The sequence below is a fragment of the Cervus elaphus genome, chromosome 8, assembly GCF_910594005.1.
Source record: "Cervus elaphus chromosome 8, mCerEla1.1, whole genome shotgun sequence".
Lineage (NCBI taxonomy): Eukaryota > Metazoa > Chordata > Mammalia > Artiodactyla > Cervidae > Cervus > Cervus elaphus.
Window position 1 is genome coordinate 6,912,654 of NC_057822.1, and position 25,840 is coordinate 6,938,493.

Sequence of the window (25,840 nt, forward strand, 5' to 3'; positions counted from 1 at the left end):
TAGGTGATTAGGGTAGTGTTTGCTGAAGGAGGTACTGGAGCTTAAAAGAGGGAGAGATTGGAACTCTGATAGCCAATTGCTTAGAAATTATCCTGACCGGAGGCTGAGGACGATAAGCCTGAGGTATGAGTGCTCACTTGGTAGCACAGCGTAGTAATATGTGGAATTGAACGTACCCTTTCCCCCATGTTGTAGAGGGTCCTCCCTCCTTTACTGGTTTCAGTTTTGAAGTGAAGCCTCTTGTGTTCAAGTGGGAAGAGCACTGTTTTTATAGTCAGAGACCTGGATTTCAGTCCCAGTGGTTCTCGTTACTTCACCAAACCTCAGCTTCTTTTTCTGTTAATTGGCACAGTAATAAAAAAAAAAAAGGCTGTCCTTTAAATGAGAAAATATTTAAAACATTCATTTCTCCTAACAATACTAAGATTCCCATTTGGTTTTTGTTGTGATTACCATAACTAGTCTGCCTTCCTGCTAGGTGAAGGGATGTCTTATCTGGTGGTTAGGGATCTAATGCATGTTTGTCTCTGAATCAATCTGCCTGTCTTGGGCAACGCTGTTCCCGGGAATGGTCTTCCTGTGGATTTGCACATTGAGTCTGGTCTCTGTGGTGGCAGTCTCTCTGATTCTAGGGTACACAGCTGCTTTTCTAGAGAGTAAGTTCCTTGAGGGCTGCAGGGCGGTCATGCTGGTTTGAACAGGGTGGTTCTGCATGGCTGGTTCTGCTTCTGTACTCAGATGATCTTTTTTGTCTTCAAGGTAGAGAAATGCGCCAGCCTCACACCCCTTTAAGCAACAGCCATGGGAAGAACTGATGGATGTGTTTATCAGTTTGGGGTACCTTGACCAAAACTGGGTGCGGGGATATACACACTCTGAGTTCCGCCTGTTCCCTCATCTTCCTTTTTACCCTCCGCTCGAGCCATCCTTCCATTTCCTGCAGAACTGCAGACCCTCTCAGACCTCCAGTCCCTTTGCGCCTGCTGCTGCCTCACCTGCAGTGTCTTCGCACTCACTCCTCACCTAGCAGATTCCTTCCTTTTCATCCTTCAAGGAGGTCTAGGTCAAATGATTCCTCTCTGAAGCTTCTTTTGGTCTTCTAGGCAGAATCAGGCCTCCCTTCTTTATAGATCTCCATTTACTCCCTCACTTGGTTGGCTGCAGATTAATTGAGGGGCTACTGTGTGCCAGGCAGAGGCTACAGAGATTCATTTAAAAAGAGTCCTTGCCCTAAAGGAGTTCATAGGCTAGCTGCAGAGACAGACCCGGATGTGCAGACACACGTGCTGACGGCATTAGGGAAGCACTGAGGGGGAGTGCCTCCCACCCTTCAGGGGACAGATGGCAAGGAAGGTTCCTGAAGGTGGTGACACCGGAGCCCTAAGAGTGTGGGGTGTCCAGGGGGAAGGACTGGCTTGGGCAGAGGCACAGAGTTGAGAAATGACTTGGTGTGTGCAGAACAGTGGCAAGCAGTTGGTTATGTTGGAACACAGGCAGGGGCTAGAAAGCATAACGCTTTCTAGGGTTATTTTTGTTTGTTCTTAGCTCTGCGTTGAGGTTTGTGGGATCTTAATTCCCTGACTAGACATCGAACACCTGCCCTTGGCAGTGAAAGCCTGGAGTCCTAGCCACTGGACTACCAGGGAACTCCTAGGACTTGGTAGGCTGAGCCATACGAAACTGTCATTTTCATAGGTCAAAACAAAAATAGCTATCATCAGTTTCACATGGCTCCAGCTGATATGTTCCCTTTAGGGTTTTGGATCTTAGTGTTTCCCACACTTCTGTCATTCCTAAACCACCTTCATGATTTTTACTGCTGTGTGTGTTCAGTCAGTCAGTTGTGTCCAACTCTTCTTGACCTTATGGACTGTAACCCGCCAGGTTCCTCTGTACTTGGGATTCTCCAGGCAAGAATGCTGGAGTGGGTTGCCATTTCCTCCTCCAGGGGATCTTCCCGACCCAGGGACTGAAACTGTGTCTCCTGTGTCTCCTGCATTGGCAGGCAGATTCTTTACCACTGAGCCACTTGTAAAGCCCAAGTGGGTACTACTGAATACCCAGTTAATTTTTATGTAAAGAGGTTCACTCTTCTTCTTTTTTTTTTACTTAAGTAAATTTATTCAGAAGGAAATGAAACTTCATATCAAAATTAAAAATTGTTACTTGACATAAGTTAGCTGTACAAAGAAACTCAATGAAAATAAAACTCTTGCTAGGTCCTTGCTCTGTGTAAAAATGACCCCTTCCACAAATAAAAGGAGTCTAGGCAATTGTTAGAGAAGTGTTCAGAGAGTCTGAGAGAGCAGATGTCTTTTAAGAGCCCAGAAGGGTTCAGGGCAATAGAATTTTAGAGGAGTAGATGGAATCAAAAGATATTGGGGAATAAAAATCACCAGGATTAATTAAATGTGACAGGAGAGAAAAGAAGAGAAAAGAATGACATTTAGGTTTCTATCCTGGAAACTAGGTGATGGCACCAGATATAGATGTGGGGAAGAATGATTGAGGAAGAAAGGATGATGAGGTCGGTTTTGCACATTTTGCATTTGCGATGCCCTTGGGGCCACCTAGATGGAGATGCCCACAAACAGCCAGGATGAGGGCTCAGAGCAGAGCCGCTGGGCACAGGCAGTCCTCGAGACCGAGGACATGAGCCTCTAATAGACCAGCTACGGGGCAGCTGTCTTGGTGTTGGTGCTTCCCCAAATTTCCTCCCAGGCTAAAAACCCACCTTTGCCCTCCTCTAGGAAGGAGTAGATGGAAGTCCAGGGGCATCAGTGTTCTCAGTCACCTTGGTCTCAGCAGCTCCTAGCTCACCAGAGGAAAGGAGAAGATGGCAAGTTCTGTCTTGAATCTGCCGAGCCATGGGACCATGGGGGACATCAGTGGGGAATGTCCGTCCAGATAGATCCTGCTCTCCATTCAGGCAGTCTAAAGTCTGGGACTGTATTTGGGAATAACCAGTCAATAGCTGGTGATGGAAACCCTGAGAACAGATGAGAATGCCCAAAGACAATATAGTACCATAATAGCAGTGGGCCCAGGACTAACCCTGAGAGAAAAGTGGTGGGAGCGGAAGCCATTAAAGAGACAGAGAAGGAGCAGTCAGAAACCTTCAGAGTAAATCAGGAGAGGAAGTGTCAAGGAAGCCAACAAGTGGAGTTGCCCAGAGAGGAGAAATCACCATGTCAGAAACAGCAGAGAGGTCTGCCATGGGGAAGACACCTTCAGGTGTTGCAATTGGGATTTTACTGATGACCTTGGAAAAGTTATTTTCAGTAAAGTGGTGAGAATAGAAACCAACATTCATATTGATCGAGGAAATGAACAAGCATAGACAGAAGACGTAGACTGTTCTCTGCAGGGGGCATATGACATACCTTTGTTATTTGTTCATGCAATAAGTATCTCCTGACTGCCCGCTGTGTGCAGGCACTGTGGTAGGTGATGACGAATAAAACAGTGAGCGAAAACATGGGCTTTATATTCTAGGGATGGAGAGGCAGACACTGTGTAAAATAGAGTTGAGCCTTGAACATCGTGGGTGTGAACTGCATGGGTCCACTTATAGACAGATTTTTCCCATACTTATACTACCCTGTTTACCATGCAAGGTTGTTTGAGTTCACAAATGGGGAACCATGGATACAGAGGGCTGGCTGTAAAGCTATATAGAGATTTTTGAGGGATGTTGGCACCCCTAACCTTCCAGTGTTGTTTAAGGATCAACTATCTATTAGGTCTTGATAAGTGCCTTGAAAGGGGTCTGGGTGTGTGTGCATGTGTGTGTGCGCTGTTTTACGTAAAGCGATGAAAGTCTCTGATCAAATGGCTGTTATAAGGCATTGTTGAGTTTGTGGGGTTTTTTGTTGTTGTTGAGTTTGTTTTAAAGCACAGTATCAAATAAATTATAGTCCTTAATTCTTGATATATTGTCTATAGTGTTAAAATAATTAATTGATAGGTTTTACCACCCCCCTACCCAGCAATAAAATACGAAGTCCTTACCACGGTCTCTAAAACCCTCCATAATCTGCCCCCTGCCTTCCTCACAAAATTAATCTAGTACTGTCTTTCCCCTTTCTGGGTCCATTCCAGCACCAAAGCTGAAGTGAATGAATGAATGAAGTGTGTCACTTGGATGGTGTCCTCCCAAGTGGCCTCTTTGGCAAGGGAAAGCAGGTAGGATCTTAGGATCAAAGAGCTTAAGCTTTGGTGCTGGACAAACCTGGCTTTGATTCCTAGCTGTGCCACTTACAGATTCTCTGACTTTGGGTAGGTCACACATTCTCAGTTTCCTTATCTGTGAGATGGAGATGATATGATATCCATATTGCAAGACTCTTTTTAGGTAGAGTTGATAGTTAATGCAAATTGCTTAGCATAATATATGGTACACTGTAAGCACCAAGAAATGGGAGTAATGTTACCATCCCTGCTGTTACCATTGCTTTACTACATCAGGCCTCCTCAGTTAACAGGTGAGGAAGCAGGTCTCACCAGAGGTAAGCAGTGAGTCAGAGAAGGGGGAGCGGTGACCAGCACCCAGGTGATGAGGCATGGCGTGTAAGTCAGCGTGAGCTTCCAAGCTGAGGAGACCTTGGTTCACATTTTGGGTTTATCATTTACTATGTTTGAACTAGTTGCTTGACCTCTCTGAACCTTGGGTTCTCCATCCTTAAAATGCCGCATGAAATGGTTGGAAAGTGGAGAGAGGACACATGTACAGGCAGTGGAGAGCAGGGCCACTTCGAAAGCGCTCAGCAAGCAGCGGTTCTCCCCACCTCGGCGGCGCTGCTGCTTTCTTCTGTACTTCACCCAGTGGGTGGTTAGTTTGTTTTCTCAAAGAGATAAGGGAGACATGGACCCCTTTGAGAATCTGTGGATACCCAAACTCAGAAGGTTCCTAAACCTTTGCTAATAGTGGGGGTGAAAATGTAATAGATCCAGACTGAACCCAATCGATCTCTCCTTCTCGCTCCCTCTTGTCTTTTCCTTCTCTTCATTGTACAGCCCTATGTGTTCTGGGCAAGATGCCTTTATTTATCTCACACTTTTTCTAACAACTTCCTTCCAAGGGCATTCTCAGATCTTACAACTTCCTTCCAAGGGCATTTTCAGCAAAGACTGCGCCCACACTCTCAGTTTCTGGGGCTAAGGGCATGGTGTCCCTTAAGTTTCCAAAGCATGAATTTCCTTATCTGTAAAATGGAGTTGTTGTTGTTCAGTTGCTCAGTTGTGTCCGACTCTTTGCAACCTCATGGCCTGCAGCATGCCAGGCTTCCGTGTCCTGCACTACCTCCTGGAGTTTGTTTAAACTCATGTCCATTGAGTCGGTGATTCCATCCAACCATCTCATCCTCTGTCGTCCCCTTCTCCTCCTGCCTTCAATCTTTCCCAGCATCGGGACCTTTTCCAATGAGTTGGCTCTTCACATCAGGTGGCCAAAGTATTGGAGCTTCAGCATCAGTCCTTTCAATGAATATTCAAGACTGATTGCCTTTAGGAGTGACTGGTTTGATCTCCTTGCAGTCCAAGGGACTCTCAAGAGTCTTCTCCAACACCACAGTTCGAAAGCATTGAACAAAAGTAAAATGGTGAGGGTTAATTAAGAAAACATTGTTGGTTGATAACACTTTGCCAGGTATGTTCACACATAGTCTCATTAAGTCCAAACAATAATTTCATGAAGTAGATCTTTCATTCAACTCAGTCAACATTGAATGCCTACTATGTTCTAGGTAGTTTTAACCACAGTGATGTATTATGGAGCTTACATAGTGGGAAGAGACTATAAAAACATGAACCACTAAATAAGGCAGTTTCAAATTGTGATAGACGATGTAACAAATGTGAAACAAGAGCTAAGGGAAGGTGATTAGGTTTCTACATGGATATAGCTTGTATAAATTCATAGTATAAGAGTATCAAAGTATATCCTTGTTACTTTTTAATTAAAAATTTTTTTTTTTTTAATTTTTATGGTAGCTTTTTTTCCCCTGTTAAATGCAGATTCTCAGTGGACTGCTCTTAAAGGGCATTATAGAATGCTTGAGCTTGCCCTCTTAGACAAGAGGGCCTCAGTTAATAGCCTTAGTTAATAGAGAGTTTAATCAAATCGGATTTCAAGGCAAGTCTATGAAAGGTGTGGACTTTGGATCTCAGACACCATTCCGTGCATCACCAATTTGAGGAGGGCAAATCCAGTCTGTTAAACTCAGAAAGATGCCATGCCTAAGTAAAATCACCAGCTGAACATGTCTGAAGGATGTGAAACAAAGGTGAATGTAGTCAGTTGAGAAACATGAGCCCACTGAGGAAGAGAACAGTGGCCACAGCTGGGCAGAGCAAAGCTGCCAGGAGGGAGGTTTGATGTAACATTCTTTTTACCAAGGCCATGATTTTTCTCTAACAGTTTCTGCTTAAGAAAATACCTTCTAAAAAAAAAAAAAAAGAAAATACCTTCTGTATGTCAGTTACTTAATATGACATATTAATAAGAAAATCTATAAGGAAACAATTTCAGCCAGTTTAAGTAACTTGACTACAACCAGCGTTGGTAGTGGTGGGGATTGGAGCTCAGATTGTCACTGAGCCCCAACCCAGTGTCCTTGACACCCACCACCCACAAACCTCAGACGCTGCTCACTTGGTAAGACAGAGGAATGGCAGAGCCCAGGCCAGAAGAGGTCCAAGGGGAAAGCCCTCCATCCACCAGGATTCCTCACCCAACACGCAAGTCCAGCCCAGAGAATCCCACTGGACCTTTTTCCATGAAAGGCAAGAGCTCCTTTCTGCTATTGAAGACAAACTGGTTGGTTTATATTTTTTGTTTTTTGGGTTTTTTTTTTTTTTTTCTGTTTTCCTCTTGTCGTTCAGTGTTTTAAATGACTCTACTGCCAACCAGCCTGAAATTGCTCTTTTCCAAAATTAAAAGACTTTTAAATTGTGTTTATTATAAAAGTAGAACATATTTGTTACAAAAAGTCAAGTGTGCATAGCAGAAGATGAGCCTGTCTGTGCCCATTCTCCCCCCACCCCGCCTCCCGCCAATATAGCTTTAAACATGCCTTCAGAACATGTTTTGTTGTTGTTTTAAAAGATGGGTCTTTTACATTCTCTCACAAAGGTATCTAACCTGAGTGCTCTAACCCCCTCGGGTTTTCAGATGACACTCTGGACTGGCCTTAAGTTGAATAGTAATTAGCTCAATTTACAGGGACGTCACCTGTATGCTAGGTGTTGCTGATCCAAGATGGACAAAACAACGGCAGACTTTAAGGAACTCACTCTGTTCCTTAAACCAAGGATGAGATGGTAATCCCCCAGTGAACATATACAGAGTATCATTTTTAAAACAGGTTAAAAACCTTCTTTTTAATCAGAATGACAACATAATTAACTGATGTGAGAAGTAGGCCAATATTCAAGTGTAAGAGTTCTTTACTTTGCAGGTGACCCTGCCTCATGCTGGGATAGACGGGTTGGGGGCACTCTCTGCAGCAGCATTGTTTCCATCCTGGTTGTTGAGCTCTCTCCCTGGGTAGATCCTGTTCCAGTGCCCTAAGTATATGCCAGGTCAGTTAGTCAGCAATTCTGCTTCAGGAATGGGCCCATGTATCCATTATACCAATGTTACATTTTCAAAATGGAATGCATTTAAAATATAAATATAAATTAAGCATTTCCTGTGCAGGAGAGGGAGATTTTAGGCCTGGGACTAGAATGCAAGGCTCCTCACCCCGTTTGATGTGTTTTTCCTTTCACCCTGTGATTGAGTTCTAGAGCACCGAATGAGTATTAATCTTCATGGACTTTTTATCCATTGCTGACTATAGGGATTGGCTGGTGCTGGGCAACAGAGGTTTAAAGTTGGGTAGCTCAGGGAGTTCCCTTGCGTTCGAGGTCCAGTGGTTAAGGCTGTGCACTCTCACTGCCAGGAGCCTGGGTTCAGTCCCAGGTTGGGGATCTAAGATCCCTCACACTGCACGTTGCGGCTTAAATAAAGTTGGTCAGGTCAGTCACCTGCACTTTATGCTGAATAAACAGCCCAGTGACAAAACAGAAGAATAAATTGACAATTTACACCCAAACAGGGTTAGTTGCAGAGGAAAGGGCCTGGAGGAGAGGGGTGGAGGGCTTCTCAATTTAGTGAATGAAAGCTCATTGGAAGAAACAACTTATGTCATTTCTTTTACTTTTCCTGGAGCAGAGACCTGAAGAGCCACTAGGCTTTCCCAGGTTGGGTGAGGAGTCAGGCTGGGTACATTGGGGAATTGCTGATGGTGATCAGATTAGTTTGTAACCTGATCTGATCTAATCAAACAAGACATAATCAATGCTGGTATTTTAAACCAATTTTCAACTGTTTGAAGTGAAAGTCCCTCAGTCGTGTCGGACTCTTTTCGATCCCGTGGACTGTAGCCTGCCAGATTCCTCTGTGGAATTCTCCAGGTCAGAATACTGGAGTGGGTAGCCTATCGCTTCTCCAGGGGATCTTCCTGGCTCACGAATCAAATCAGGGTCTCCTGCATTGCAGGCAGATTCTTTACCAGCTAAACTACAAGGGAAGCCCCTTCAACTCTTTGTTGCTGCTGCTAAGTCGCTTCAGTCGTGTCCGACTCTGTTCGACCCCATAGACGGCAGCCCACCAGGCTCCCCCATCCCTGGGATTCTCCAGGCAAGAACACTGGAGTCCTTGCCATTTCCTTCTCCAGTGCATGAAAGTGAAAAGTGAAAGTGAAGTCGCTCAGTCCTGTGTCTGACTCTTAGCGACCCCATGGATTGCAGCCTACCAGGCTCCTCTGCCCATGGGATTTTCCAGGCAAGAGTACTGGAGTGGGCTGCCATTGCCTTCTCCCTTCAACTGTTTAGTAGCTCTTTTTAGCCATGATAATAGTTTATTAATAGTTAAATTTAGTGCTTCTGGGATGAGGGTAAGAACCCTCAGGGATGGTGTCTTGGACTGGTCTGATTTAGGCCCTACTAGTTTAGAGGAAATAGCCATTGGTTCATTCAAGAAGTATTTATTTGGTACTGGGGTACCAGGCACTGTTTTGGGGTGAAAGTGAGACATGGCCTGTTGTTACCTCTTGTAGCTAAATTGTTTGACTTTTAACGTATCCCTTTCACACTCTGGGCCTCAGATCCTTGACCTATTCAGAGGTATGCGTTCACAGTGAACCTAGACTGTTTAGATTCAAATTCCAGCATCACTTCTTTGCTGTTATGTGACCACGGGCAAGTTAACTTCATCCCCCTGAGCTACGGGTTCCTCATCTGTAAAGTGGGGATAACATGACTCGTTTCATTGGGTTGTACTGAGAGTGAAATTAAGCTAACTCAATCACTGGGCTTCAGTGCGCCCAATCAAGAGTGGTCACTAGAGTTAATCCTTGCTGATTTCATTAGCCGCAGACCCACTCCGGAACTACACACAGGTGTTATTTAGGGCGTGGCTAACAGCGCAAGGGACAGGCCCGGGTTTATAAAACCAGGGTCCGGGGCTGCGGTCTACATTCCGCCTCGGCTGGACATCGGAGCGTGGTCTTTTCGGGGACTTGGCTCCGCGCTCCCGAGGACCAGAAGCGGGGCTGCCCAGCGGCGACCAGTGCGGAGCACCCGGCGCGCCGAGGCCAAGCGACCCGCCCCCCCACGCCGGCTCCCGGAGCGCTCGGCCCCGCGGGTGCGCGCAGTGGACCCCGGTCCCGGGCCGCGGGGGCGGGGCCTGCGGCCGAGCGGCGCCCCAGACGCACCTCCCCGCCCCCCGCCTCCTACTTCGCTGAGGCCCGGAAGGGACCGGTCGCGCTTCCGTCTCCGCCGGGGATGCACGGAGGGCGGAGCCGCAGCCCGAGGACGCGACGCGAGCCCAGTTCCGGCGAGGAGGCCGCGCCAGTGACAGCGATGGCGGCGGAGTCGGCGCTGCAAGTTGTGGAGAAGCTGCAGGCGCGCCTGGCCACGAACGCAGACCCGAAGAAGGTGAGCGAGCGGGCGGGCGGGCGGGCGCGGCGCGGGGAGGGCGTTGGGCGCGGCGCGGCCCGGTAACGGTCGCGGGCCCGGGCGCGGCCGCGGGGGGCTCGGACCCGCGGCGCGGTCCCCGCCGGGCTGCGGCCTGCGGCGGGGAACTTCGTGGCCGTCCGGCCGCTGCCCACGCGGTGGAGCCCGTAGGGCGGCCGGCCTCGGCGGGGCCCGGCCGGCTTGTGCCGGGCCCGGGAGCCCGAGGGCTGCGGAGGGCCAGGGGCGCGCTCCGCGCGGACGCCGCGTGCCGGCGGGGCTCGCGGAGCCCTCCCCCGGGCGTCCCGGGCCAGCTGTTTTCCTGTCGGGAGAGCTCCCCGCCCGGAGTTAACTCCTGCCCGCTCAGCTCCTATCTCTGCGCGATCCGTCCCCTGATTTCTTCCTGTCTTTTTTGATGTTTGTTGGGGAGAAAGGGGTAGCGGGTCGGTGGTTCTCTGCCTGCGCCTGATGGAACCTAGGCTCGGTGTGTGGTCTCTGCGTCTTTTAAGACATTTTAAAATTTCTTTCCGCCTTGATAATTAGAACGTGGACCCCCTTTTTTTTTCTTTCTCAGTAAATCTCTTTCAAAGCAAAAATAAACCTCATGTCACCCTAACTAAAAACTTAGGTTGTAATAGGAAGGGGGGCCGGGGGGAACAGGGTTAGAAGTTGCAGCTAAATTTTCCTTTTTCTTCTGGCATTGCTAGAAAGGTAAGGGCTACCGTTTCTGGCAGCTGCGAATGATGGGCAACCATTTTTAATTGTGCTCGGCTAGTTTTATTCCCTCTCCTTAACTGTTTCCATAAGTTAAATGCGTTTGTTGTTTTTTTTTTTTTTTTTCCCTCCGACTTTTCTTCTCATCCAGCTTCTCAGTGTCTGGGTGAGGGTCCGGTGGATGTTAGGGTTTTTTTTTTTTAATTGAAATACAGTGATGAAAACACTCAAGGTGTTTGACATTTCTGTCAGCATTATAGCTGCTGTGTACAGTCCTTAAGAGTTGGATCTGTAAATCCCAGAGTGCCTTTTAAAGAGGAAATAATCCAGGGGGTCATTAGAGATAAAATGGTGAGATTTGAGTTCTCGTTTATTTGCTAGCCATAGACATTTGCGGGGGGGGGGGGGGGGGGGGCGGGGCGGGGTGGAATGTTCCTTGCTAAGCCACTTTCCTCACCTGCTTCTTCTAGGACAGTACCAAAGGCGGGAGTGCTCCGTAGGGGTTAATCTCCACTCTGTACAGTTTTTCTTGATGGGTCCCTTTCTCTTCACCTTGTTCTCAGTCTGTCATAGGTGGGGTTTTTTTCTGTTTCTGAAGGCTGTATCTCATTATCAGACCACTTGCCTCATGCATACCTAGCTCAAAGATCCACTTCTTCAGGAAGACATTTGAGCTTTAAGTCGTGAAAACTGAAATGCTTTCACTTGTTTTGTGTTATATTTTCTCTCCTGGCTTCAGTACCTAGTGGACAGGCATATTTACAAGTTTCTTTTTACAATAACCCTTTGTGGGCTTCTAATCAATGGTCATTATTTCTGAGTACTAGCTTGTTTTCTCGGACACTGTAGGTTTGTTACTGACTTTTTCAAACCTTAAAACATTATGTAAATCCCCTTATCTCCCCAGTTTCATCTTCCATTGGGTTAAAAAAAAAAAAAAAAGAAGGCACCATGTTAGTATCTATAGCCATTTTCCCACTAGAACTTAAATTTTGAAGTAGCTTTTCTAGTTGTTGATGTGCATGAAATTTCAAAGTAAGAAAAGGTTCGTTTGACTTCTCAACCTATTCCAACTAGGAGTGATTGTGAGTATCTGGGCATAGACACCCTAAACTTCTGACTTTGCATTATGAAGATCATTTTTGCAAAGGGCACAATAGTTGGCATTCACAAATGAGCTAATGCAGAGGGAAAACTGCAAGCTGGCACACTGGCCTTCTCAACCTTCTGTTAACCCAACAAGCTCCCACAGGTTGTTCTTGAAATTGCAAGATGATTATATAGCAGTATTGAAATTTGAAACTAAATCTTGATTTCAAAACCATTATTAGCCAAAGGGTTGATTCTACACCTCTGTGCATGGATTTTCCAGTGTTAAACATTTAGATGTTTGACTATAACTCTGTTTTCACTTTAAGCCCATGTATAATCTAGCTTACTTGGGGGAAATGTATCAGACAAACTAGGGTCACTTGGTTCCTACTGTTTAAGTGGAAACCGTTTTCATGGCTGGTCAAGTTACTTGTCACATGTTATCCTTTGAACATGGAAACTACCAGGAACACAGTTTGAAGGCAAGTGGGGAGCAAGGGGTCAACACTACGAACGTCTCTAGCTCTTTGGGATGAAGTAGTATGCAAAGGACAACTGAGATTCCTAAGCATGGACTGTGCAAATGTTTTCCGTTTCTCAATGACTCGTTATCAATTCTTGCAAACTACAACTGGTCCCTCAGTTTGGTTACAGCAAGTTTCCACCTACCTGAGGATGCCCCAAGAGCTTTACTTTTTAATGCTTTGTTCTTCTTTGAACCTCATTGAAAATAGAGAGGCTCTGAAGCCGTGTTTCCCTTGGCTTGGGCTAAATTGGTTTGAATGTCTCCAGGGTTTTAGTTTTGTCTGCTTTTAAGTGGCCCCTTCTAACCGAAAAGGAAGCAGAAAGACAGGATTTACACTTCAAGTTAGTGCTAGGCTTCAAGATGAACACACCTTCAGTGACTTCTAGCCCCATTCTTATATGTGGCCTTTACAGAGGTCCTCGTAGTGACCTCCTTTCCTCTGCAGACTCTAAACTGTCTGACATTGTAACACTAGGGAGGGACTCTTCTGCTCTGTGTCAAGTGTGCTAAGAGGCAGGTTTTCTTTTCCTATCTTCTAAGGACAGTGTTTTTTGTTTTTTTTTAATGTGGCTTTGTAGTATTGAGTTGGCCAAAGGGGTTTTTCTGTAACATTTTACCAACCCAGTGCCTGCTGTGTTAAACACACTTGACTGACTTGCTTGTTAGGCAAGTCAGCTTAATCTCACTGAGCTTAGTTTCAATATCTGTAAAATGGAGAACATAAAGTCCATTTTATAGGGTTGGTTAATGAGAATGAAATGAGCGAACAGGTGTAAGAACTTAACATGGTAGTCAATGCACAATAAATAGTATTCAATATATAAATGCCTTCCAGAGAATGGTGTTAGAGGAGACAATCTCTTTTTGATCTCTTCAGATATTCTAAATTTTACTTTTTAAGAAAAGGATTTGGCAGGAATCTTTGCACCCATCACTTGGGTGACAAGAAATACACATATACTTTGTCCTGAGTTGGATGGTGGTGGTGATTGAATTGGAAGTAGAGCATAGTTTTCGCTCAGCTATGAAGGTAAAACTTCATAGATACACTACTTGGCTTCTCAGTTGTTCCCAGTCAAACAAGATGATCACATGGGATCCAGTTGCTCTGCCTAGCGACTGTGTTCAGTAATTATTGAAGTAGAATGACCAGAAAAACATACTTGCTACTCCACCTAGTAGCAATATGGCATACTAATTATAGCCTGGGCTACACATGTAAAAAGAACAGATCCTGTTATCAGATATTTAAATATAAAGGCAGTCATAGTTAATCTATTTTGAACAATGTGTACTTTTCAGTACTCCTTGAATGTAAATTTATTTATATATACATAAACCTTGCCTAGAGAATGGCATAGCAATCATGACTTTGGGTAGAAGTGGAGCAAGTAGGAACTGGCTGAGAATGTCTGGTAGAATTTTAAGGGTAACTGTTTAACAAATGGTCAGTTGATGAATGAAATGATTAATAAGCATTTATTGAGCTTGTATAGCATTCCAGGCACTAGGGCTACAGACATGGTTTGAATCTTCACAACCTGTGAAGTAGAGACAGGATTCAGTTCCTGGATTCAGTTCCTGTTTTGCAAATGAAGTAACTGAGGCTCAGAGAGGTCGGTGACTTGCACAAGATCACCCCGCAAGAAACTGGCAGGGGCACACTGAAGCCTGTCTTTGCCTGAGACTCTATCTCAACAGCTCTGCTATCCTGATTGTGATCAAATTCAAGAGACTATACTATAGAAAGGATATGTGGCCGAACCCAGATTGCCTCTCCAGTCTACCCAGACGTTTTCGTTCACCATTTGCAATGCAAAGCTCCGATTCTAGCAACTTGAAATTGGTCTTGGCTTCCCACTTAACATCAAAAAGCAAACAAACAAAAACCCCAGTTGTGTTAAACACACTTTCTCTGGAAATGTGATTACCTTTTCTTGTAGAGACCTCTTCTTTTTACTTTACTCCATGAGTAATTTCCTACGTTCGGCACCTTTCTCAGAAATTCTAGCTGGGGCAGAACAGTAGTTGTTGATGACTTATATTAGAACTGATAGGTCTTCCTTTGGTGTTGGCGTAGTGGTTGAAAGCACAGAATCTAAAGCCACAGACCTGAGTGAATCTTGCCCTACATGCATCCTGGGACAAGTAATTTAACTTTATTGAGTCTGTTTTCACTCTTATAAATAGGATAATAACCATACTTAATACTGTATAACAGAGTAAGCACTTTGCCATTAGATATTATTCTTTGATATTCAGGGAATGATTATGATTTTATAAAAATTAATGTGTATTTAATTTCTCTCTGCAGCTACTGAAATATTTGAAGAAACTCTCCGCCTTGCCCATTACAGTAGATATTCTTGCGGTAAGAGCTGTGTAATTTTAGGTATTATGCAACTGTATCCCATCCCCTTTGCAATCAGAGAGATTATACAGTAAGATTAAGACCATGGGCTCTAGAAGTGAAGGAAACCAGACACAAGGTTACATATTGTGTGGTTTTATTGATATGAAATGTCCAGAGTAGGCAAATCCACAGACAGAAAGTAGTTTAGTGATTACCAGGGGTGGGAGGAACTGGGTTTCTTTTTCGGGTGATGAAAATGTCCTAAAGTATTAATTCAGGGAGTTCCTTGATGGACCAGTGGTTAGAACTCTGTGCTTCCACTGCTATGGGCCTGGGTTCAATCCCTAGTTTGGGAAATTAAGTTTCCACAAGTCGCACAGTGTGGCCAAAAAAAGTATTAACTCAGACACCAGATGCAGTACTCTTAGGGCAGGGTCTGACACCTGCCATGATCACTCTTGTTATTATCTGTAAAGTTCTAGAAGTGCTTTTTGTCTTATAATCCATGGGCTTGACTTTTTTTTTTTTAAACTGTATTTATTTTTGGCTGTACTTGGTCTTTATTGCTGTGCGCAGGCTTTTTTAGTTGCTACGAGCAGGCTTCTCATCACAGTGGCTTTTCTTGTTGTGAAGCACAGACTCCAGGGCGAATGGGCTTCAGGAGTTGTGACACATGGGCTGAGTCGCCCTGAGGCATGTGGAATCTTTGGGACCAGGAATCAAACCTGTGTCCCCTGCACCAGCAGGCAGATTCTTAACCAGTGGACTACCAGGGAAGTCCCTCCAGAAGTGTTTTAATTTTGTGTTTTTCTCTTCTGAATTTGCTATGCTTTGCTACTGTGTGTTTTTAGAGGTTTGGCGCGTTGACACAAACTAATTTTGTACTGAGACTTGTATGTTTTTGGAATGAAGTATTGGTTTGTTGGAAAGTAGGAGGCTTTATTTCTTTAGAAAATTGTGAGCCTATTTCCACAACCTTCTAACGATTCCTTTGTCAACTTTGTAGGAGACTGGAGTTGGAAAAACAGTAAACAGCTTGCGAAAACACGAGCACGTTGGAAACTTTGCCAGGGACCTAGTGGCCCAGTGGAAGAAGCTGGTTCCTGTAGAACGGTAGGACAAGTTTTTTTATTCTTTCTCTGACTTCTTATTTAAAATATTTATTCTGCCTCAATTATAAAAAACAATCCATGATCATTAAAGAATATTATAAAATATTTAAAAAATAGAAGAATAAATTTCTCTTTTTGGTACTGCCTCATGGCTTATGGGATCTCAGTTCCCTGACCAGGGATTGAACCTTGGGCCACAGTAGTGAAAGCCCAGAATCCTCACCACTAGGCCACCAGGGAACTCGAAAGAATAAAAATTTCTAAATTGTACCTTCCAGAGATCAGCGTTATTGACATTTTGGAATGTTTCTTTCTAAGCTGGTCTTAAAAGTCATTTTTATACACTTGTGAATAAACTGACATATTTTACTGCCCCATTTTAATGTAACAAATTAAATATTTCCCTGTGTTGAAAAGCTTTTTAAGCATTTTCATGTACACAAAATACTTGATCTTCTTTGTAGCCTGTAGTTAAACTCATCATATCCCATTTATGGAATATTTGAGTTTTCTCAGTTTTAAAACCTAGTTGGTAGAGAAGGAAATGGCAACCCACTCCAGTACCTTTGCCTGGAAAATCCCATGGACGGAGGAGCCTGGTATGCTGCAGTCCACAGGGTTGCAAAGAATCAGACACAACTGAGCGACTTCACTTTCATCATATTATCTAGTAATTCCACTCTTAGGTATAGAAAAAATGAAAATGTATCCACACAGCTTGTAAACAGATGTTTATAGTGGCATTATTCGTAACAGCCAGAAATCAAAACAAGTCAAATACCCATCAAATAATAAACAAAATGTGGCATATCCAGACAATGGAATATTATTCAGCAGTTAAAAAGAAACTGAGTACTGATACATGCCATGACGTGCATAAACTTCAAGTGAAAGAAGCCAGGCAGGAAAAGCCACATATTGTGTGATTTCATTTGTATGGAATGTCCAGAATTGTCAAATCTCTATATGGAGAACGTAGATTAGTGGTTGCCTAGGGCTGGGGGGTGTTGGGGAGAAGTGGGAGTGACTGCTAATGAATTTGGGGTTTTGGGGAGGGAGATGATGAAAATGTTATAGACTTGATTTTGTGGTAATGGAGGTACTACTCTGTGACGATACTAAAAACCACCGAATTGGTGCACTTTGTGTGGATTGTATGGGGTGAGAATTATTTATCAAGTTGTACAAATAAAACTTTATTTTTCTCCTTTAAAAAAAAAAACAAACCAACCTAGTTGGGTATCTTTAAGCAGAACCTTCTTTCCAAGCCCTTGTTTCTAACTATGTAAATTCTTCATCTCTTTTGTGAGTTCAGGTTCTGTGACTTTGTCCTGTGACCAAGGATTACCCTGAACGTTTTCTCTGTTTTTTGTTTTAGAACCACAGAGCCCGAGGAACAGGACTTTGAGAAGAGCAGTTCTCGGAAGCGCCCCAGGGATGCCCTGAGGGAGGAGGCGGAGATACAGGGGGACTACGCGGAAAGCTGGAAAGCCTCCAGCAGCCAGTCATACAGTCCTGATAATAGACAGAAAAAGCACAGAAAACTCCCAGAGCTCGAGCGGCCTCACAAAGTATCTCACAGTCATGAGAGGAGAGATGAAAGAAAGAGGTACCACAGAGCTTCTCCAGCGTACTCTTCAGACCATGAGTCTTCCGACTACGGCCATGTTCAGTCCCCTCCACCATCCACCAGCCCTCGTCAGGTGTCTTTGGACCATTACAGACCCCTGGAGGAGGACCATGAGCCCTTTGTTCCCCACCAGAAGCCTGGCAAAGGCCATAGTAACGCCTTTCAGGACAGACTGGGGGTCAGTCAAGAACGACACCTGGGGGAAGCCCAGGGGAGAGAGAGCATGAGTCAGAGCAAGGAGCACAGATCTTCCCATAAAGAAAAACGTCTGGCGGATGCCAAAGGAGACGAGAAGTCTCTGAGCAAAGAAAAATCACACAGGGTCTCCAAAGAGGAAAACCGGAGGCCGCCCTCCGGGGACAGCACGAAGGAGAAACCGCCCTCTGGCATCAGGAAAGAGAAGGAGAAGGAGGGCAGCACCAAGAGGAAGAGCTTACCCCCCTTGGAGCTGGCCTCAGACAACCACCTTAAAAAGCCAAAACCTAGAGACTCCGAGAAAACCAAATCAGACAAAAACAAGCAGAGTCTGGAAAACTCAGACGTAGGCAAGGGGGCAGGAGACCTGTTGCCCAAGGCAAAAGAGAAGGTTTCTAACAACCTGAAGACTCAAGAAGGGAAAGTCAAACCTTCGCATTCAGATAGAAAGTCGGTGGGTTCCTTCCCTAAAGGTGAGGAGGCAGATACGGATGATGAATTCGAGAAGCCCACCATGTCTTTTGAGTCATACCTCAGCTATGACCAGCCCCGGAAGAAAAAGAAAAAGATTGTGAAAACTTCAACCACGACTCCCAGAGAAAAAGGACTTAAAAAAAATGACTCAAAAAGCACTAGTAAAAACTTGGACTCAGTTCAGAAATTACCTAAGGTGAATGAAAACAAGCCCGAGAAGCTTCCGCCAGTTGGAGCCGACTCAGCCAAGCTGAAAAAGGTAACCCCTGCGGCCCCTTCCACCCAGAGCACCTGGGCCTGCAACCCCACTGCTGATTTGCTTGGCTGGCTTTTCTGTGACTTGCTGAATTTCAGTCTGAAATAATGTCCTCCTGGCCTCTCTGGCCACCAGGGTCGGTAGAAGCCGAGAAAAGTCTTTTCTGAGGCATTCCATCGCGCTGGGCCCATCTCTGTGTCTCCTGACTCAGGTGGTGTCAGGCATGGCTGCTGCCTCTCCTCCAGGCTGCCTGTGAAGTTACTGCCACGTCAGCACCGCTGGGCATCGACTGTGGGAACGAGCTGTGCTGGCAGAAAGGGGCTCTCCAGTCACTGGTCTCTTCTCTGCAGGTCCCCAGCGATGTGTTGCCAGTATTACCTGACCTCCCATTACCTGTGATCCAGGCCAATTACCGTCCACTTCCTTCCCCTGAATTGATGTCATCCTTCCAACCAAAGCGAAAAGGTAATTTGCTTTGTCTTTTTTTTTTTTTCTGTTAAGGAAAAAGCGATATAAAAAATTCATGATCTGACATCATGAATGGTGCATTTTCTAAGAGTGCAGGTTCTGGAGTTTGATGGCTTGGGTTTGAATCCCAGCTCTGGCCTCGACTACAAGTTATATGATCTTGGGTAATAACTTAATTTCCTTGGACTTCAGTTTCATACTCTGTAAATGGATGTAATAATGATATCTGCCTATGAGGTGGATTGAAAGTGATAATGCTCATAAAGCTCTGAGCTCTGGGTTTTTGCACAGAGTAAGTGTTTATTAAATCTTAGCTGCTGCTGTTACTAGCAGCCTTCTGTTCTGTACATTCCACAGGGGCTTAAAAAAAAGTCTAGGTATTTTCTGTTTTTGTTTTTCTTTTTAAGGTTAGTTTTAATAGCAAAAGAATTAGATGCTACCTAGGTGTTCCTTAGTAAGATACTAACAAGTAGATCATGGTTCATCCACACAGTGGCATCATATGCCATGGTTTTTGTTTTTTATTTTTATTTTTTTATTGTTTTTGTTTTTTAAAGTGGAAAATCTATATATTGAGGTGATTTCTAAAATTCAGTAAATGACAAAATGATAGTATGTTATTAAAAGGAATAAAATAAATATTAGCTTGTTTTTGCATAGACTTTCTGGAAGGACATAACTGGTGGCATTGGTTGCCTCTGAGAAAGGGAACTGGGAGGCTGAAGAAGGGGGAGGAAGGAGAGTTTTCAATGATGAGCCAGTACCTTTTTTTTTTTTTTTTTTTTTTTTAATTTTTTGATGGCACCACATGGCATGTGAGGTCTTAGTTCCCTGACCAGGGATTGAACCTGCGCCCCCTGCATTGGCAGCTCAGAGTCTTAACCACTGGACCACTAGGGAGGTCCAGCTTAGTGCCTTTTATAACTTCCATTCCTGTTTTTCTTGCCTTACAGCACTCTCCTCACCCCAGGAAGAGGAGGAAGCTGGATTCACCGGAAGAAGAATGAATTCTAAGATGCAGGTCTATTCCGGCTCCAAGTGTGCCTATCTCCCCAAAATGATGACCTTGCATGAGCAGTGCATCCGGGTGCTTAAAAACAACATCGACTGTAAGTCACATGCTCCCCTCCTGCTCTTAGGCACATTGGGTCACTGGGTGACTTGACTGCTACTCAGTCCCTTTTTCCCTTGTTTCTCTTCAGCGATCTTTGAAGTGGGAGGTGTCCCATATTCTGTCCTTGAACCTGTTTTGGAGAGGTGTACACCTGATCAGTTGTATCGAATAGAAGAGTACAATCACGTGAGTATCCTGCTTGGATGGCAAGAGGGCAGTTTGCTGGCTTGTGTCTGAAAAAACAGGTTTGTCTCTGATTTGCCACGGTGATGGGCAGGCAGCGGTCATAGCACTGTTCTGGGTTTGCCTATGGGCCTTTAAACAAGCAGAATGTCAGCCCCTGCCCCTAGCATCTTAAGTAGGCCTCTTAGGCTCGAATCAAGGTGGGATTAAAAGGTGGGAGCAGGGAGAGGCAGACCATTTCCCACACGTCCCTTGAGCTTTCCTAGATACAGAAATCAAGGGACAATTCTAGAAGCACAGCCATTAGGATCCAAGGCAGGGATAGAGCTGTGTTCACCAGACACCTGAGTGTCAACACGTAAGACTGACTGAGTGTCTTCTAGAGGCAGAGATCTATCCCCAAATCCTCCTAAGGCTGGAGATCCTCATTTGATTGCATGAGCTATCCCTCTCTGATCGAAAGGATCTGTGACATCTCCTCCTAAGGTGGCCCCTGGCCATGGCAGTTCCGTGTAGTGCCGGGGGATGCTTGGACTGGACTTCACCTCAGTTCCTTCCCTGCACAGGAAAAGACTGATTTTAAACTAATTTTGATGTTGTCTTCTCTCCTAGCCCCACAACCCCCGGCTGCAGTTAGTAGTGCCTTGCACTTAATATTTTAATTCAGTGATTCTGTTTTTCCTAGAACTATGGTGTTTTACTATACTACTACTGTTACTGTGAGGACCAAAATACTGTTAGGAAACTGGTCACCCTGGGTGATGAAGGATGGAAAAGAGGTATATAAGAGTGCATGCATGTAAGTGATGTCCTGGTTCTGAGTTTAGGTATTAATTGAAGAAACGGACCAATTATGGAAAGTGCACTGTCACCGAGACTTTAAGGACGAGAGGCCGGAAGAGTACGAGTCGTGGCGGGAGATGTACCTGCGGCTCCAGGATGCACGAGAGCAGCGGCTCCGAGTCCTCACAAAGAACATCCGATCTGCACACGCCAACAAGCCCAAAGGTACGGCTGCAGGCCGGGCCGGCAGGAGAGCGAACCCTGTGCTCCGGTCATGTCAGGGCTGCGGCGGGCTCAGCCAGGGTGGAACCTTTGGCCCCTAGCTCTCTCGAATTTGCAGAAGCGGGCAGAGGGTAAGGTGTTTGTTCTGCCACTACCCATGCTACCCTCCAGAGGGCTTTCCAGGGTTGTTCGAGTATCCCCTACTTTTGGAGGCCCTTGAAAAGCCTTTGTCTCTTAATAGCATAGATTAACAGTAGCGTCTCAGCTCAAGAAGGCAGGTATTAACCTCCATTTATCCACAGGCCGACAAGCAAAAATGGCCTTTGTCAACTCTGTGGCCAAGCCACCTCGTGATGTTCGAAGGAGGCAGGAGAAATTTGGAACAGGAGGAGCAGCTGTGCCTGAAAAAATCAGGTGAGATCTCTGCTGCTCTGGTTCTGCCTGCTCAGGGAGAGAGCTTGAGGGGTGGCCCCAGGGCAGGAAGCAGTTCATTTTGGAGGTGGGGGACGCGTGAGGCCAGAGTGGGTTCTGGAGGCTGACTCTGCCCCCCTGGGCCCTAGCTCCCTGAGCCTCAGCTGCCGTGGCTGCACTGTGGCCTGGATGATGAGCCCCTGCCCCTCAGAGAGGTCAGGATTACATGGAGAACAGGGCCTGCCTCTGGGACACATTCCCTAAGGCTTTCCCTTTCTCTGTTTAAACAGAAAACGTATCACTGCAGTGACTATGTTATCTAAGTATGTTTGCATTTTCAAAATACAGATTTACACCGAAATAGTGAAAAGTTAGTCAAGATTATCATTCATCCTGAAGGACTACCATGTCACTTCCAAGCCATGAGCAAAATCTAGGTACCAGGTCCACTGGTCAGAGCCACAGAACTGCGTCTGCAGACCAGCCCACCTCAGGCTGTTTGTGCCGAGGCTTGGTTTCTCCTGCTTTTGACTCTCAGCTTTGCTCTGTGTCCCAGGATCAAGCCAGCGCCGTACCCGACAGGAAGCAGCCGGGCTTCCTTCAGCAGTGGCAGCAGCAACAGCTTTAACGCCAGCCCCGAGGAGCCAGCCTACGACGGCCCGAGTACCAGCGGTACCCACCCGGCTCCGGTGCTCAGCAGCACGGTTTCCTACGATCCGAGGAAACCGGCCGTGAAGAGTGAGTGACCGGGCTCCCGCTCAGACGTCTCAGAACCAGCTCGTGTTCGGGCCCCTTCCCGTCGTCAGTGCCGCGCCACCAGCGCAGCCTGTGTGAGCTGCAGCGTGTGATAGCTCGCACATGGCTGGTCTAAACGCCAGCGCCTCCTTCCTCTGCCTTTGTTCATAGGCGTGTTGTGTGTGTTAAGTTTTGAGCGTAGTGAATATTCATTTTGGTGCTCTGCTTGTTCTTTTTTTTTTTTTTTCAAGCCTAAATGTAAACTTGTTTCTCTAGGCAACAACATGGAGTTAACAGCTGAATGATTTTGTTGAAGTTTTATAATCTCAGCTTCCAAGTATTTATTTTTTATATCTAATTGAATCTAGTTCATGTTTTACTAACTTTACTACCATAGATGATCCTAAGTATTCTACAGGAGTGCCCTGACTTAAGCATTATTCTGTACTGACTTCAGGGCCCACAGGAGGGTGGGAGCTCTGGCGGGGCTCAGGCTAACTGGTTCAGAAGCAGGCTCGTCCTTTTTAGGTGGTGTTTGCACTTAGCTCATCTCAGGCCTGTTGCTGCCCAGGACAGACAGGTGTGAGAGGGGGCTTTGTGCTGGTCTGGATGTTGGTGAAGCAGAGTTAAATCGTGGCTCAGAATGGCCTGGCAGGATTGAACCCCAGTTCCTCCACTTACTGTAGAGGGGCCAGCCTGAGCCTTGGTGAGTTGTGAGACTTAGAGGGAGTGATTGCCGCCGCCCCAGCAGATGCTCGGGAATCATTCGCTTTGGGCTGCTACTTGGATCCATTCATCTGGCTGTGTAGCGCCATGAGTAGCAGGCCTTTGGTTTGCCTAAACCACTGGTGTCTGGTGTCCAAACTGCCACGGATCTGAAACAACTGCCTTGTCTCTCTTTTCACAGAAATCGCCCCAATGATGGCCAAGACGATTAAAGCTTTCAAGAACAGGTTCTCCCGACGATAAACCGAGGACTTACCTTGGAAATGAAATCTGGGGGGAGGAATACAAGGACGGTGGGGGTTGGGGAATGGAACTTCGAGAGGAGACCAGAGCCTTTCACTCCGTGGAAGCTTTCAGTCCCCGAGTCCTGCGCCATCAACGGGCGTGTGCCTGAGCCGGTGTCCACAGCCGCTGCCTCCTTGCCTGGCGAGCACTTCAGCATTCTGAAGACATGAAGCTTCGCTCTCACTGAGGATTCTAAGGTCAATTGTACCTTCGTTGTTAATTAGCTTCTTTGTAAACTATAAGACATAGTTTTAATTAATAAATATTGCCCCCAGATTGTATTTATATTACCTCCCCCCTGCCCCCAAGTTTTCTGTTCTGTTTCAGTCCTCTTCCACACACTTAGCCTTTTATTTTTAGGGTTCTTTGTTAGAAGCCTAGTGGAAGTCTTTCTCCTGTCCCGGTTCATCTCTCCTGAGCGGACTGCGGTCCAGAGAGAGACCTGGGCACCCCGGGAGTCTGTGTGGGGCACGCTGCGCTGCGGGCTGCCTGTGCTGGAAGGGGAGCCCCGGCCTGGAGACCGGACGTGTGCAGGGCGGCCCCCCTCCCTCTGGGACCTATTTCAGTGTCGTGCTGCGGTCCTGCCCCGGTGCATCTCTTCCCTCCTCATCACATAGTATTTATTAAGGGACATTCTAGAGTCTCCCCCCCCCCCTTTTTGCCAGGTCCCGCTTCTTTTGAGGCTTAACTTGAGGACACAGAACCCCAGTATTTTTACAGTTTCCAGTTTCTAATTCAAAACTTTAGACTCCTTTTTCCTCCCTTATTTTTCCTTCTCCCCACTGGCATGGGGCAAAACGCAAACACCTGGCTGGGCTTTTGTGGGCCCCCAAATGCAACTTACAAGAGTTTTTAAAAACCAGCACTTTAATCTCTTACTCCCTGTGAATTGCTGAATGGTTTTAAAAAGTAATGCTGTGTTGGAAATCGGTTTTGTTTTTGCCTTTCTTTAAGATCATGTGATTGAAAGAGCACAATTTGCTATGTATTGTAGAGAACTTTGCAGCTTGAAACTCTCTCTACTTTTTGAGTCTTTAAGCTAGAATTTGGAGGAAAGGACCAGTTTAAGGAAAGGGTCTGAGCCACGGGGCATCGACAGGTTTGGAAAGGGAGAATCTCACTTTGGAGTTGACATAGGAGGAAAGATTAGAACTAGGACAGCGTCAGTGTTCTTGGCTGTTGAAGGGCAGTGGCCTAGTAGGAACCCCGTTGGTCGTGACCCTGATAGAAGTAGATACGATAAAGTGGAGATGCCCATCCTTTAGAAATCTGAGAAGCAGGTTGAGGGTGTGGTTGGTGTGGCAGCCCATGGAGCGTGGCAGTGGCTAGTCCCTTTGACAAGGTCGCTCAAAGCTCAGAGTATGGAGTCCACGGTTTTTAACCATCCTGTAGACCTCAGGCTCATGCTGAAGATTGCAGAGCAACACAGCAAGAAGTCTGCGGCAGAAGCCGCATTGTTCAGTGTGCATTGCTGCGCAAGGTGCCTGAGGGACGCACGTGTTGCTGTGTTTTAATTTGCTGTATTTTTGAACTGGGTAAAAGCATCCTTTCTCTTGATCATATGTATTACCATTCCACCAGTCCCCCAGCCCACTCCCCAAATGTGACACTAGGAAGCCTCTTCTTTAAAACCACATGAGCACCTGAGTCAGGTGCCAGACATCTGTCGCCTGGGATAGCTTCCTCTCAGTGTCCACACCTTGAATTTGTCTCTTTACCTGCGTATTGAAGTCTCTGCCACTGAAACCAGTTTTCCATATTTGATTCAGTTGTGTGTGATTTGATTTCCTTCATTAGGAGTCTTTGGGCAGAGAGGGAATAAAAGACACACCCCAACATCACTTTGGATCACCCCTGTTTACACAGAGCCAGATCTTCCTCCCGCCCCCTCTAAGAGTGTCTGTATCAGGGATGTGACTTGGTGGGAAGGGTGAGGGAAGAGGAGAAACCGAGTTTCCAGACGCTCGCCTCTCCTGGGTTGTTGAAATGGCCGCAGAGCAGACACAGGTTGATGTTGAACCTTTGGTCTCATTTGTGGAAACTTGTGCAATTCCTTTTTTCTGTGCTACACTACACACAAATCACCAAATTGCAAATTAACCCATTGTGGTCCTTGGTGTAATGAACAGTTTCTTTGGGGCTTTTTCTTTCTTTCCGGGAAGTGGGAGGGAAAGGAGCAAGGTATTATCTTGCTCTTCATTTGTATTTTGGTCCCAAAATGTAAATACAATTTTCTATGTTACTTTTTTGTGGTAACTACCAAGATGAATATTTTAATTAGATAAGTTATATGAAAAGAAAGGAAAATTCCATGTCTAAATAAAAAAAAAAAAAACAAACAGACACCCATATTCTGTTGTCTTTCTTCCGTTCTCCCTTATTGTGTCAGAATGGTAGTCCGCCACAATGTCTGGTTCCTGGGCTGAAGGCAGAGATCTTAATCCCTGGGCTGGGCCTTAAAGGATGTTGGATTTCTGTCTGTACTGTAGCACAGCTCTTCTGGAAAAGGGGGGCTCCCAGTGGGGAGAACCGTATGAGCAAAAGCAAGGCAACTCAGATAAAAGT

General features: G+C 45.8%; 1 protein-coding gene across 1 annotated transcript; it reads left to right on the plus strand.

Annotated features, from left to right (window-relative positions):
* The first annotated feature begins 8,951 nt into the window (after positions 1-8,951).
* Positions 8,952-25,618, plus strand: ELOA (elongin A). The gene is made up of 11 exons (XM_043909215.1): positions 8,952-9,981; positions 14,643-14,699; positions 15,688-15,794; positions 17,172-18,351; positions 18,699-18,813; positions 19,770-19,925; positions 20,019-20,116; positions 20,941-21,121; positions 21,421-21,532; positions 22,086-22,267; positions 23,172-25,618. Exons 1-11 carry the CDS (start codon positions 9,829-9,831, stop codon positions 23,231-23,233), a joined length of 2,403 nt encoding a protein of 800 aa, XP_043765150.1. The 5' UTR covers positions 8,952-9,828; the 3' UTR covers positions 23,234-25,618.
* Positions 25,619-25,840: the final 222 nt, after the last annotated feature.

Excerpts from the sequence above, each read along its gene's own strand:
- ELOA (XM_043909215.1), top strand. The coding sequence starts at position 9,829 with ATGCACGGAGGGCGGAGCCGCAGCCCGAGGACGCGACGCGAGCCCAGT. Across the intron at positions 14,700-15,687 it reads TTACAGTAGATATTCTTGCG|GAGACTGGAGTTGGAAAAAC; the intron begins GTAAGAGCTGTG and ends TCAACTTTGTAG. Across the intron at positions 19,926-20,018 it reads GCTTAAAAACAACATCGACT|CGATCTTTGAAGTGGGAGGT; the intron begins GTAAGTCACATG and ends GTTTCTCTTCAG.